The sequence below is a fragment of the Natator depressus genome, chromosome 2 (genome assembly GCF_965152275.1).
Source record: "Natator depressus isolate rNatDep1 chromosome 2, rNatDep2.hap1, whole genome shotgun sequence".
Classification (NCBI taxonomy): domain Eukaryota; kingdom Metazoa; phylum Chordata; order Testudines; family Cheloniidae; genus Natator; species Natator depressus.
The window spans coordinates 64,791,996-64,806,654 of NC_134235.1; the positions used below are offsets into that span (position 1 = coordinate 64,791,996).

The window sequence follows — 14,659 nt, forward strand, 5'->3', positions numbered from 1 at the left end:
AAACTTACTTCCATCTTGAGGGATGGGAGTGGAGGCTTCAGACAAAATTGCTGGATTGGAAGGGTTTGAAGAAAAGGCAGTCTGGGCCTAACAGGAAAAAGGAATTCACATGCATCATTCTGTACAAGAGAGACTATTAGATAGTTATTATGTAGTTGCAAGGTCAAATGTTCAGGTTTTTAGAAAGTACAGCTCGTTACATTAAAAAGCCAAAACTTCAGAACTCATTCTTGGATCTGAACACTAATTCATATAAATGGAGTCTTTTTCAATGGTGTTAAAAATTGCTTAATTAAATTAAATATCACTTGTCAAAGGAGCTTACAGCTGTGACTTTCTACAGGGAAAAAGCAAGGGCAACAGCACAAAGAGGTAGTACCTTATAAAGAAAGAAGGTTGGTAAATTAACTAAGTGTACTTACTAAAACAGACTCAGAATTTAAGATATTTACACTAAACTTCTCATCCAGAATACATGATGAGAAATCTACACTAATACACTAAGAAATTTAAGTTGTTCTGAAATGGCACTGTTTAAATGTAATATGAAATTTATAAAACTTCAGCAATTGCAAATACCTAAAATATTTTATTTTAGTTCAGTAATTCATAAGCACCTTCAGAGTCTAGATGTGTCAAACTCATCCTATCACACCTACCTCTTCTTGTGCGACCCACAGGGATTAATTGTGAATCAAAGCTAAAATGTCAACAATCCTTTAAGATTAACAGCTCCTATTCAGAGAAGCAGTGAACCTTCTAATTAGATTTGTATACAGAACTCAAAGAAGTGGGTTATTACAAGAGAGGACACAATGCTTACAGCAAATGCCCCCCCAAAATACTCTATTTATAAATTAGTATTTGCTAGTCACTGGAAGAGAGTAAATGATAAGCTTGTGTGTAATGCTACATATTTCCTTCCTTTTCAGTCTCCCCATCTTTTAGTAGTTTTAGAGAACACACATGTTTTCTACGCCTCTGAATGCCAGCCAGGTACTACTGACCATTTAAAAATTACCTTTAATCATAGAATCATAGTTGCCACAGTTCATGGTTATCTGACATTTTACAATAGAATTAAAAGAACACAGGCATCAACAGTGTAATGCCTTATGATTTAACAACCTAGTTCAACACATTGGTCAAATTAACCAACAATTTAAGAAAATAAAACCACTAATAATGCCTTCTCTGGAAAGCTGTGGATTAGAAGTCAAACGCAAGTTGCACTTGAAAATAAGTCTGAACAATAAATGAAAACAATTGTAATGGTTAAATATGACAAGCCATCTGGGGGGTTAGTTTCCAGTTTAACTATTCCTGTTCAAATCTGTCCTTTTAATCTATACTCACTGGCTGAGACTAGAGAATTTGTGCTTTTTTCTTCAAATGAAATTATTGAAGGGGAGGGAAGGTCTCAAATCTCAACTACTACAAAAAGCTTTAATATGTATCCACACTTGACTTGGTTGTGACACAAATCACTAACACTGGTAATACAAAAGAAAAAACATGTTCAAACACAGATGCCTCTAAGACAACCAGGTTACTGCATAGCTCAACTTCTAGCATGGACAGGCCCTTATAAAGGCTGGTTAGCAGGATTTAAAAACTTAAAACTTTACATCAGACCACATGCTGGAGCACCAAATAGTTTAATCTTTATCACTGAGTAGCAGCAGTGAAACTGGAGTGGTCCAAACCTAGAACATTAAAATCAATTAACTGTCCCCAAAAACACACATATTTGTTCAACACAGTATTCCGGGATGCAGACTGTGCTTTGAGATCAAAATTTGAAGTGGGGTTGGAAATAACTTGACAGTACTTATATTCAAGGGGCTATTTTCTTTTTATTACGCACACTCTAAGTGAGACATACAAAGTGTGTATTCTGACCTGTCTAGCACATCTGAATAAAAGGATTAATGTTGTTCTAGAATGAGAGGCAGCTTTTAATCAGCATTTTGTTACTCAACGGTTTACTGTATGATCTAACTTTTATTTGCTGCAGCCTTTATCATTAAAATAAAATGTACCTCTGTTATCTTTAAATTGTCATTTTGATATACGCAGAGAAGTTGCTATCAACTTTGAAATACCAGCAAACAAACAACTATTTGGTTAAAAAAAGCATAAGTGTTCCACATGGATAACATAAGATTTACACTGAAATATTTGTAAGAGCAAGCTCTAATTTAAGTATTAATATCCAATCCATCCAAATAGGTGGCAAAGTACAAAAAAATAAAGACTTTATAGTAACTAAGTATTAAATGTAGTACCCACACATTTAACATGAGAAACTTGTTTTAGATATGAAAATCTAATTATTAATTGAACTGTTCATTTTTAACTAGAACTCATCTCAAAAAGAAGTCTATATATTTCAACATACCTGAATTACCTTGTCCACTTTCAGATCTTCCAGAGAAGGATAGAGAGACATTTTTGTGCAATTTCCACTAAAGAAAAATAAGAACATTATTTTAATAATCAAGTTAACTTTACTCCCAAACAATATAAAATGCCAAGTAAAGTTTGGAAGTTGGCTATGTTAAAAGCTCCTGTCCAGAAAAGTGAATTTCTATGAGCAAACAAGAGTAAATCATGTTATAGAAGAAAGATGAAACCCTTATTTGATCTGTAGTCTAAAGTCTTGCTTAATGTTGAACAAAAAACTTCAGGATAGACTGATGCACAGGACATTACTGCATTACTATCATCATCATCAGACTTCTATTCTACCCACCAAAGAACCTCCAAATGTTCAATTTTACTGAAAAATAGATCTGGAACGTAAACAGAATTTCTAATGGAGATAACTGTGTTCCAAAAGAAATATTTTATTCTATAAAGGTGGATTTCTAGGAAGCCAAGATTCATAGAATCACAGGTTTAGATGGGGCCACAAGGGTCATCTAGTCTAACCCCCTGCTAAAATGCAGGGTTTTGTGTGTCTAAATCAGGGGCCTCAAACACGCAGCTCGTGGGGTTATTTTTTGCGGCCCGCCAGCTCCCCGCAGCCCCCCAGCGTTTACCTAGAGCTGCTCCGGCCCAGTCCGGCACGCACCGGGGGCAAGGGCAAGATCCTCACCTGCCTGCCCTGTCCCCGCGCCACTCTGGGAAGCGGCCGGGACTTGGGGGATGGGGGGCACAAGGGTCTGTGTGTTGCCCTGTCCATACCTTCAGGTACCTCCCTCAAAGCTCCCACTGGCCGCAGTTCCCCGTTCCCGGCCAATAGGAGCTTCGGGGGAGGTGCCTGGAGGCGCAGCCCCCGGTGCATGCCAGGCCGGAGCCCGCCCCCAGAACCCTTCCTGCAGCCAAACCCCCTGCCGCACCCCTCCTGCACCCCAACCCCCTGCTGCACCCCAACCCTCTGCCCATAGCCCCCTGCCGCACCCCGTGCCCCTCCTGCACCTGGACCCCCTGCTGCACCACTCCTGCAACCCAACCCCCTGCCCTGAGCCCCCTGCTGCACCCTACACCCCTCCTGGGAGCAGGGAGGGGGTGGAGTTGGGTGGGAAGAGGTGGGGCAGGGCCTCATGGAAGGGGTGGAGTTGGGGTGGGGCAGTGGGGGGAGGGTGTCAGTGATGCAGCCCTCAGGCCAATGTACTAGTCCTCATGTGGCCCTCGTGGTCATTTGAGTTTGAGACCCCTGGTCTAAATCATCCAAGACATACAGCTAATCCAGCCTCTTTCTGAAAACCTCCAGCAAAGGAGATTCCATGACTTCCCTAGGCAGTTTGTTCCACTGTCCTACTGTTCTTCCAGTTAGGCAGTTTTTCCTGAGATTTAATGTAAATCTGCTGTGCTGTAGTTTGAACCCATTGCCTCTTGTCCTGCCCTCTACTGCAAGAGAGAACAATCATTCTCCATCTGTTTTATGGCAGCCTTTCCAGTATTTGAAAACTGCTATCATGTGCCCCCTTAATCTCTTTTCAAAACTAAACGTACCCAGTTCCTTCAGGCTTTGCTCATATGGCTTGCATTCCATCCCTTTGATCATCTTTGTTGCTTAGCTCTGGAATCTTTCCAGTTTCTCTATATCATGACCAAAATTGAACACAGTAGTCCAGCTGAGGTCTAACCAGCAACAAGTAAAGTGGTACTATCACCTCCTGTGACTTGAGTGCTATGCCTCTGGTAATGCAACCCAAAATTGCATTTTCTTTTATTTGCAACAGCACCACATTGTTTACTCATGTTAAGGTTGTGATCCACCACAACTCCCAGATCCTTCTCAGCAGTGCTGCTGCCGACAAGCCAGTTATTCCTCATTCTCTATTTGTGCATTTGGTTTTTCTTCCCTAAGTGTAGCACCTTAAATGTGTCTTTATTGAATTTCATTTTGTCTATAACCCAGTTCTCCAATTGAAGACCCCTTTGAATTTTAGTTCTATCCTCCAAAGTGTTCGCAACCCCCCACCTCCTCCCAGCTTTGTATTATCTGCAAATTTAACCAGTATGCTTTCTATTCCTACATCCAGGTCATTAAAAAAAGATGTTAAGTAACACTGGACTGAAAACAGATTCCTGCGAACCCCACTTGAGGCCTCCTTCCAATTTGACATTCTATTAACAGTCACTCTTTTTTTGCAGTTATTTAACCAATTATGTATCCACTTAATGGTAGTTCTACTGAGCCCACATTTCTCCAGCTTACTTATGAGAATGTCACATGGGACTGTGTCAAAAGCCTTGCTAAAGTCCAGGTGTATTATGTCCACTGCATTCCCTCTATCCACCAAACCAATTACTTTGTTAAAGAAGGAAATCAAGCTGATTTGGTATGACTTGCTTTTAGTAAATCCATACTGGCTACTAGTGATCACCCCTTTACCCTCCAAGTATTTGCAAATTTAATGTTTACTACCCTTGCATAGCTTCACAGGTATTAAAGTCAGGCTGACTGGTCTATAGATCCATGGCTCCTTCTTTTTCCCCTTTTTAAAGAGGAATACTACACTGTCCTGGAGAAGGGCTTTCTCCTGTCATCCATGAGTTTCCAGGGGCTCCAAGATTTCTTCAGCTAATTCCTTCAGCACTCTGGGGTGAACAGTATCAGGCCCTGCTGAATTGAATTCATTCAAATTAGTCAGAAGATCTGACATGTTCTTTACTTAGCCTGATCTGCATTCCTTCCCTTTTATTGTCTATGATAACTTGGTCAGTAATCCTGTCACTTTATTTTATATGTGAAGACTGAAGCAAAGTAGGTATTCAGCAGCTCTACCTTCTTATCTTCTATAGTCAGCTCACCTTCTCCACTGAGTAGCAAACCCACACCATCCCTGATCTTTCTTTTTTGCCTGACATTTTTCAAAACCCTTCTTAGTCTTGGCGTTCCCGATTTTATCCCTATACATTCAAGCTATTCGCATGTATATTTCCATAGTTACATGCTCCTCTGTCCATTTCCTGTTTGTATCCCTTTTGGTTTTTAGATAGCTAAAAAGCTCCTTGTGCTGCCACACTGGTGTCCTGTGGCTCTTATCTTTCCTCTGCATTGCAACAGCTTGATATTGAGCCTCTAGAATTACATCTTTTAGGACCTGCCAGCCCCCGCCCCCTTTGATGCTTTTTCTTCTTAACTGGAACCTTGCCTACTATTTCTCTGAGTTGGCTGAAGACTGCCTTTTTGAAATCCAGTGTCCTTGTTTTACTGTTCATGTCCTCGTTTCATTAGGACCTTGAATTCTATCAGAGCATGATCACTTCCTCCCAATTTCCTGACAACCTTCACATTCGCAACTAATTTATCCCTGTTGATCAAAACCAGAACCAAAATGGATGACCCCTCATTGTTTCGTCAACTTTTTGAATCAGAAAGTTGTTCCCTATAAATGGTAAGAACTTGCAGGACACATTGTATTTTGCTGAATTAGTTTTCCAACATCTATCAGGGAAGTTAAAATCCCTCATTAATAGAAGCTTGTGTGTGTTAGCTAATCTTGTCACCAGCTTGAAAAATGCTGAATTAGAAGTTATGTCCTTCTAATTAAGTTGAACAAAAGTGTTCCATAGGTAAACATGAAATTCCAGAAGTGCCGTCCTATGAAATCTGTTAACGAGCACGCACAGAATTGCAGAATCAAATCCAGGCTCTCCCTGGCACTAGGACAGTGGCTCTCAAACTTTTTTACTGGTGAGCCCTTTCACATAGCTAGCCTCTGAGTGCAAACTCCCCTTATAAATATATTAAAAAGTGTTTTTAATTTAACACCATTATAAATTCTGGAGCAAAGCGGAATTTGGGGTGGAAGTTGGCAGCTCGCAATGCCGCCGCCCCCCTCCCCCCAATAACCTCATGACATCTTAGGGGTCCCAACCCCCAGTTTGAGAATGCCTGCACTAGGACCACAGCACAGGCAGGCAGGGTGGGCTGCACAGCTGAACTATGTGCAGCCACTGGAGGTAACAGACCAGTGGGCACGGGGCAGGCAACTTCCAGGCAGACTCCAGCCATGCAAAAAACACTGATTAGTATAACAAACTACCACCTCTCAACCATCTCTCACCAGAACTGTGTGAACAATGGTTGGTGTTTCTGTATAGCACTCAGCATGAGCCCACCTCAGATCCACGGGATCTTTGCGCTTATTTGAAGGTTATGAAGGGACGAGTGCCTAAAGTAGCAGAGGTTGCCCTACCTTACATCTTCTTCCTTGTCAGCTTTGTAGACAGAGAGAAGCTTTAGTAAATATAAAAATCTACTTATAGACAAGAGGGAATCACTTTCTGAGGAAAACACTAAAAAGGCTAACTATAATGTATCACAACAGAAATGTCCGTCAGAGATGGCAAAAACATTTAAGTTTATGAATTTGTATGTTACTCAGCAATAAACTGTTGATTTGATAGTTTGAAATTTAAGCTTTCCTTCAGAATATAGGAAGTACTGAGTTTAATTTAAAATGGCAACAATGAATGCTGCAAGGACGGATTATTTTATGTTGGTGCTTTTTTTATTTTTTAATTATTCAAATATTAATTCAGTTAAATTGACACTACGAGGCTCTTCTGTGGACTTCTTGTGTTACTGTTCTCCAATGTCAGTGTGGTCATATTACTAAGTGCTACTTTAAAAAGTGATTTAAAATGTGTTACTTTTAACAAATACTGCAGATATGCAATATATGGTTAAACTGTACGCTTTTTTCCTAAAATTGTTTTTTCCTATTGCAATCCAATTCTGAACATTTTTATGCATTTATAGTAGGACCACTTAACTGTTAATGCAAACATTTGATTAAAAATCAAAGATGGAATTTTTTTAAATGAAAAAACAAATCAGAAAATAAAACCAAAAACCCACAATAATAAAATGGATTTCATAGGGCCTTACTTAAGTATTTGCATACTTTCTGATCTCCTATGAAGTTTATAAGACCAACTCACTCAAACAACTGGATTCTACTGTCCATTAAAGCCACTTTGGTGCCACATTAGTAATAGTGAGTGATCTTAAAACAACGAGAAATAGCCAGTGGAGAATTCCCCTTATGTAAGTGAACTTCACCATGAGTGAAAAGCTGGCGGAAGTGGCCAGACCAGGGGTTCTCAACCTTTTTCCTTTCTAAGCCCCCACCCCCAGCATGCTATAAAACCTCCCACCTATGTCACAACTGATTTTCTGCATAAAAAAGCCAGGGTTGGCATTAGAGGGTAGCAAACATGACAACTGCTTGAGGCCCCATGCCACAGGAAGCCCCATGAAGCTAAGCTACTCAGGCTTCACCTTTCTGCCCTGGGCCCCAGTGAGTCTAATGCTGGCCCTGTTTGACAGATCCCTTAAAACCTGCTTGCGGCCCCCCAGGGAGCCCTGGACCCCTGGTTGAGAAACACTGCACAACACCCCCTTCACCCACAGGCTAAGGATAGAAAGAGGCAGGTCACTGACTTTCCAGAGCCTGATTTCACCACATGTGATCTTCCAATGGATCTTATGGAAGTTAGAGCAGCAGGGGGTCTACTCTAACATCTGCCAGGACTAGGTGGCTGAGAATCAGGGAGCCACATTATTGAATATTCTCTGCACATGAACTCCCACTGAAGTCAAAAGGAACTCCATACAAAGTTTGGAAATGCTGGATCCTAAAGTTTTTATTTGTGCTTTCCTTTCTTAATAAAAAAGTATATGAACTGTCAAGAGAGAGGATTTTGCCATGTAATCTGGCACGCATGGTTCAAACTTTCTGTTCTCATTTATGCAAGTATCAAGTGCCAGCTTCAAACTTAAAAGATAGGATTTAAATCATCAGGTCATTAATCCATAACCTGTTGATTCACTTTGTCAAATATTAGGGGTAGCCGTGCTAATCTGTATCCACAAAAACAACAAGGAGTCCAGTGGCACCTTAAAGACTAACAGATCGCATCTGAAGAAGTGAGGTTTTTACCCATGATAGCTTATGCGCAAATAAATCTGTTAGTCTTTAAGGTGCTACCAGACTCCTTGTTGTTTTTGATTCACTTTGCTATGTAAAGAAGTTAACTTCCTTGCCTGCTTTTAAACAGATTACTTATATACATCTTAACACTAGCCAAAGTGCATAGCTTAATTTTGCAGCAATACAATAGACATGCCTATGCCAGCGTCAGTCCAAACATTAACAGATTTTTGTGATTCAGTTAGCTATCCATCAGACAGCTCCTACAATGTCAATTTGGACTATAATCAAGCTTTAGAAAAAAACCCGCTCAAAATTCAATATCCCTGTGCACTACACAGCACAATACGTACAGTATATCTACCTATTTCTAAGGCATCAGTAGTGTATCTAAATGCTACATCTGTGTCTAACAGTTTATGGTTTAAATTAGGCTCAATCCCAATTCCTTGTTGTTTTATTTCCCAAATCGCTAGCTCAGAGGACCCCAAACTGTGGGGCAAGCCCCCACAGAGAGGCATGGAGGAACATCTGGGGTGGCGCAGCAGGGCCCAGGTCAATAGGGGGTGGGGAGGGACCACCACCCAGTCCTGCTCTGGCCCCGCCCCCAGATGCTGCCCAGCTCCCAGCCCTGCCTTAGCTTTGGCCACTGACCGTGGCCCAGATGTACTCAGCCCCACCCCCAGCCTCTGGCAATGGGTCCTCAACAAGCCCCAATCCCATCCCAGCCTCAGCCCCCTTACACTGCCCACTTTGTCCCCACTTCCCTCCCCCCGGGAGCCACATTCCCTGTCCCGGCCACTGGGGGGAGGTGGGAGCACAACGCTGAAAAGACTGGGGACCACTGCTGTAGCTGTTCCAATTGAATTAGGGGGGGAGGGATAACTCAGTGGTTTGAGCATTGGCCTGCTAAACCCAGGGTTGTGAATTCAATCCTTGAGGGGGCCATTTAGGGATATGGGTCAAAAATTGGGGATTGGTCCTGCTTTGAGCAGGGGGTTGGACTAGATGACCTCCTGAGGTCCCTTCCAACCCTGATATTCTATGATTCTATGAAGAGGATGCAACTTCAGCATTAAGGCCTTAAATACACTAAGCCAAAAAAGTACATTTAACCAGTTTAGAATTCCCTTTAAAACCAGCGTTAACCTGAACCAGTTAAGTCTTCTTTTCCCCTCACAGCCAGAGTGGATGAGCTCAAACAAAATCCTGAAAAATCCTTACTCATGCAAGCAGTCCTTCAGACTTCTGCTTGCACCAAGTAAGCCGATAAAGAGAGAAAGAATCTCCACTTTCTTATAATTTTTCTTAGCAATGTCACCTGATCACAAATAGGAGGGGAGGTAGTCCCTACAATCACAAAAGAGATGGGGAAATGGCCGGAGCGGCATGTTGCTACAATGAGGTTCACATTATGGAAGGGTTTGAGAATCTCTTATTTATAATGTAAATTTGCAATGAGTCAAACAAAAACCTTAACTGCAACCACAACAGCAGAGATCAATAATCACTGAAGGTCTCGGCCCCAGCTTCTAAAGAAAATTCTACTAAGAAATAGCATCTTTAATGATATTGGGTATTCTAATGGACCGAAAATTCCAATTATTTAAAGAAAAAAATCATGTATTCAGCTGAAATATATGATTAAATGGTCAGATTTATACAAATATTAAAAGCCACCAAGATGAAAAACCTTGAAAAAACTCCCCACTGCAATTAGCTATTGTAGCACATTGTGTAACAGCAGACATCTTCTACCACAGACTTAGTAGCTAGCTTGTTGGTTAACATATTATGACAAAAGTATGGACAGAAATCACTACCCTATTATTATAGCTATTTAAAGTTATGAGAAACACCGAGCAGGAAAAGGATTCTGTCTCCCCACACAATCACTTAGCTTGATTTTTGTACAGAGATGACTCAGTCCATTTTTGTTGATAAAATTTTGCATGCTGGTATGTGTTGCAAAACCTAAAAAAGGGGGATTAGATAAGTGACTCTTTGGGGAGAGAGGGAACTGAACTAGCAGACTTAAAAAAGATTTTCATTAAAACAGATTGCTCCCCTTTTCCCAAAATCCTGGCCTGCAGATGTATCTTGTTGATTCTCTAATATCGGTCTTCCAGACTCCACTGCGAGCAACAGACTGAGGACAACCAGTTGTACATCCCTTCATTCACAGACTCCACCAATGTCATCTCTATCCCTAGAGATCAGCAACTGGTTCAAATTCAACCCAGCAAGACCAAAGCTATACTAGCTGGAAGAGAGAAACACTTTGAAGAACCGACCAAGCAACTGTTCTCCCATTCCATCAAGGACATCTCTAACCTATTCACTTGAAACGTTTGAAGGCTCATGGTCTTGTTTTAATTGCCACTTCGTCTGGAGTCCAAGGCAGCATCAGTGATGAAAATGTCTTCTTATACCTCCAATTTACTGTTAACTGACTCCTTTCTCAGGCAAGGAAGATATCTTGCAAAAGTGACCCACGTATTCACCAGCTCCACTCTGGATTGCTACAACTAGTAGCATCTGCATTTGAAGCTGAAGTTTCAGCTTGTGCAGAATGCAGCAACTCAATTCTCCAGTGTCACTGCAAGGCCTTAGTTCTCATCATTAAGGACATTCACGAGTCAGGACCCAGTTATATCAGCAATCCTCTTCATCCACAACCCACTAAGTAGGCTGTCCTTCTCTCAAAAATTTAGTTTACAAATCCAGGACAAAGTGAGAATCAGAGTAAAGTCGTTCTCAGAAGAGGAGTTACAGAGTTTTCAGAGGAAAACAATCTTCAGAGTAATTTGGTGACCTACGCACAAAAGCAATCCTTCAAGAAAACAAACTTTCCAACCAACTATAGTCCAAGGCCATCCTCCTCTATCAAGGCACAAGAAGATTAACAAACCTAGTCATGTTTCACAGTAGCAGCCGTGTTAGTCTGTCTCCGCAAAAAAGAAAAGGAGTACTTGTGGCACCTTAGAGACTAACGAATTTATTTGAGCATAAGCTTTCGTGAGCTACAGCTCACTTCAGCTTTATGCTCAAATAAACCTAGTCATGCAATCCTCATCATGAAGCTCCAAGTAGGTTACCTGAGAAGAACTTAGATTCTGTAGTGACCGGCATAAAAGAAAGGGAGGGGAATGTGGGGGGAAACAGGGCTGATAACTAACCACAGACTAAAGATCTCTACCTTTAAGAATGTAGGCATAGATAAATATTTACTATAGATCCTGGGTAAAATAAACTTGTGGTCTCAGTAGAAAATGAAAAGCAAATCAGTCAGCCAGTACACAAATGAAAAGCTAGTTTATATAGGCAATCCTAACTGACCATTGTTGCAAGGAAGTTAGTTGAGCCTTACTTACAAACAGGTATTTATTCATCATCTTCTATAGTGTTCAAATTATCTATAAATTAAAACTCTAATCCCAAATAGTTTTACCCAACCACTACTAAAGTAAGAAGCTGATACACAGTAGTATCTCAATTTTAGCCATGTTTTCAAGGAGATAGTTAAGGACTCCGTCTACACTGTCGACTTCCTAGCCATAAAATCTGTTCCTACATGGATAAGTCAAAGTGAGTTAGTTCGTAAAAACTAAGAGCATTAACCAAGTTATGGCACAGAAGCCTGAATTAGCCACTGAATGGTTTGTGAAGTGCTACAGCGCCAGCTACGGCACTACCGGTCTTGTGAGCGCACCAGATCTATCCCAGTAACACCGACGCTTTCAAGGGGAGGTAAAAGATTGCCAAAGATACAAAAGAAAAACCACCTCCTCCAGTAAACCGAGCCGAGCAGACGAAGCACTGATTACTCTCGCTGGGTAATCACCAGAGAGCCCAAGGGAGCAGGGGCTCGGCTCAGCTCAGCTCAGACCCCAACCCCCCACCCCCAAGCCAGGACTGCCTTATTTCGGGGGGGCTGTGGGAGACTTGCAGGATTTCCCATTGCGGGGTCTCCACGGTACCCAGGTCTGCTGTTTGCCTCCTTCAGGGGGCAGGATCAGGAGTTCCAGTAAATGACATGCCCTGCTCCCCCCGCTAAAAAAACCCCGTCTCCCGCCCCCCCAGCCGCCGCCGCCGGCCCCGGCCCGGTGTGGGTGTGTGTATGGGGCGGGGCCCTCAGGGCTTTACTCCCCGCCCGCGGAGAAGGGGTGGGGGAGCGCGGGGCCCAGCCCCACGCCGGGCTCAGCGCCTGCCCGAAGGTAATGGCCGGGCCGGGCGGGGCGCGCTCTGTACCCGGGCCCCCAGCCGCTGCGGCTGCCCGGGTGGGGCGGCAGCGGCGAGCGAGCCGGGAGAACGGGGGGGCGGGGGTGATACCTCCCCGGACCCCGCTCCCGCAGGGGCAGAGCCGGGCTGCCCACCCCGACACTCACCGGCCGGGCCGAGGCGGCGGCTGCTATTCCCAGACCGCTGTCGGCGGCGGCTCCGGCTCCTGGCGACGCGTCTCTGCAGAAGAAGCGGCTACCGAGGCTGCGGAACAACGGCTGAGTGCGAGGCTGTGCACATGCGCCGCCCTCGGGGCCTCGTGACACGGCGGAAGGAGGGGGCGGGGACTCTTTTGCCCGCTGGGGGAAGCGCCTGCTCCCTCCCCCGTCCGTCGTGCCGGGGCCGGCACCCGCCCTCCTTGAGCATCTGCAAAGGGCCTGGGCGGCGATCTGCGGGGGAGGGGCGGCCCTGGCGGTGGCGGAGCCGGCGGGGGACGCCCGAACCCCGTTGTCTGCAGCCTGGTCCGCCGGACGGTGCCCGCCTAGCGCGGTGTTACAGCCCCCCTGCCCCGTGCACAGCAACGCAGCCCTCGTGCCCCACCCCAGCGCCCCCCAGGTCCCTCAGACGGACCCCCTCCCCCCAACCCGTGACCGGAGCTGCTGGCTCAGCGGCATGATGATTCCCCACTTCCGTCGGTAGCCCCGACGCGTGACAAGCCGCGCGGCGCTGGCCTTAAGCTCAGTGCGTCTTTTCACACACATGCTGGGGGCTGCCCCCGCTCCCCTCCCAGCGGCGCTGAGCCGCGGGGCGCCCGGAGACCCTGGCCCATAGGTGCTGGCACTAGGGCAGCTGGGCAGCACCCCTGGGGTTGAAGTGGTTCCCATCGTTTACAGGGTTTACGGTTTTGTTCTCTGGCTTTCGGCACCCCTTCTGTAAAAACTGTTCCAGCACCTCTGCCCTGGAGGTGACTCAGTTGACCATGGAGTTAACCTGAGTTCATTTATACAGCACAGTCCTGATTAAAGAAATGAAACTCCTCATCAAGGCCCCTGTGTCATGCTGAGAACAAGAGAACTGGTTTTACATTACAAACAAACAAACGAATCCTTGGGGCATCTTAGAGGCTAACAGATTTATTTGGGCATAAGCTTTCGTGGGCTAAAACCCATCAGATGCATGGAGTGAAAAATACATAAATAAATACATAAACATTTATGCCCAAATAAATGTGTTAGTTTCTAAAGTGCCACAAGGACTCCTGGTTGTTGTTCCTGATACAGACTAACACGACTACCGCTCTGAAACTTGATTTTACATAGTGTCATGGCCCTGAATTACGCCCTTCTACTTTCATAGCCTTGAGGTATGATTTTGGCATGGGGCTGACAAGAAACTAAAGCATGTGACAGTTGTGCATACTGTGAAGTTTTTTGTTTGTTTTTTTTAAATAGCCAGAAGTCTGGGATAATCTCAAGTGAGGAGCCACAAGTGAAAACTGCAGCTTTTCCCAAAGTATATGAAAGCTTCATAGCACCCACCATAGCCATATTTATTTATATTATGGGTGTTCACTCTCTAGAATAAAGGTGGGGGGTTTTCAATCTTTCGTAAGATATTTGCCTTCTTTACTCATGTTTTTATCTTCTCAAGTCAGCAGCTGGGTGCCCATATGATTCAGTGTTTCTGTTTCCATTTCTTTCTCTTTTTTTTTTGTAATCTGTTAAATGGATTACGTACTGTTCTTGGTTGTGTTTGTGGTTTCACTTCCTTATAGGAGGGACTTCAGTTGCTCTTTTTGTTGCTGTCTTGTAGACAGTTTCATTTGTGGCTAGATATGGCACTTGGCTTCACCTCATCATTGAAAGAAAGCATTTGTGGATTTAATTTGTTTATTATTCTCAGAAACATTCATATTGTCACTTGGAAGACTAATTTAGATTGCAAGGTCTTTAAGGGAGGGACCGTCTTTTTGTTCTGTGCTTATACACCATCTAACACAATTAGGGTGACCAGATGTCCCGATTTTACAGGGACAGTCCCGA

At 43.7% G+C, this 14,659-nt stretch overlaps 1 protein-coding gene across 1 annotated transcript in view; it reads right to left on the minus strand.

The window, feature by feature from the left end:
• Positions 1-12,952, minus strand: part of SDCBP (syndecan binding protein) — a 30,946-nt gene extending 17,994 nt beyond the window's left edge. The window contains exons 1-3 of the mRNA XM_074943079.1: positions 12,785-12,952; positions 2,402-2,468; positions 9-87 (exon numbers count right to left, since the gene is read on the minus strand). Of these exons, the coding sequence (XP_074799180.1) occupies positions 9-87; positions 2,402-2,452 (130 nt within the window). The 5' untranslated portion in view covers positions 2,453-2,468; positions 12,785-12,952. The remainder of the gene's footprint in view (positions 1-8; positions 88-2,401; positions 2,469-12,784) is intronic.
• Between the last annotated feature and the right edge of the window lie 1,707 nt (positions 12,953-14,659).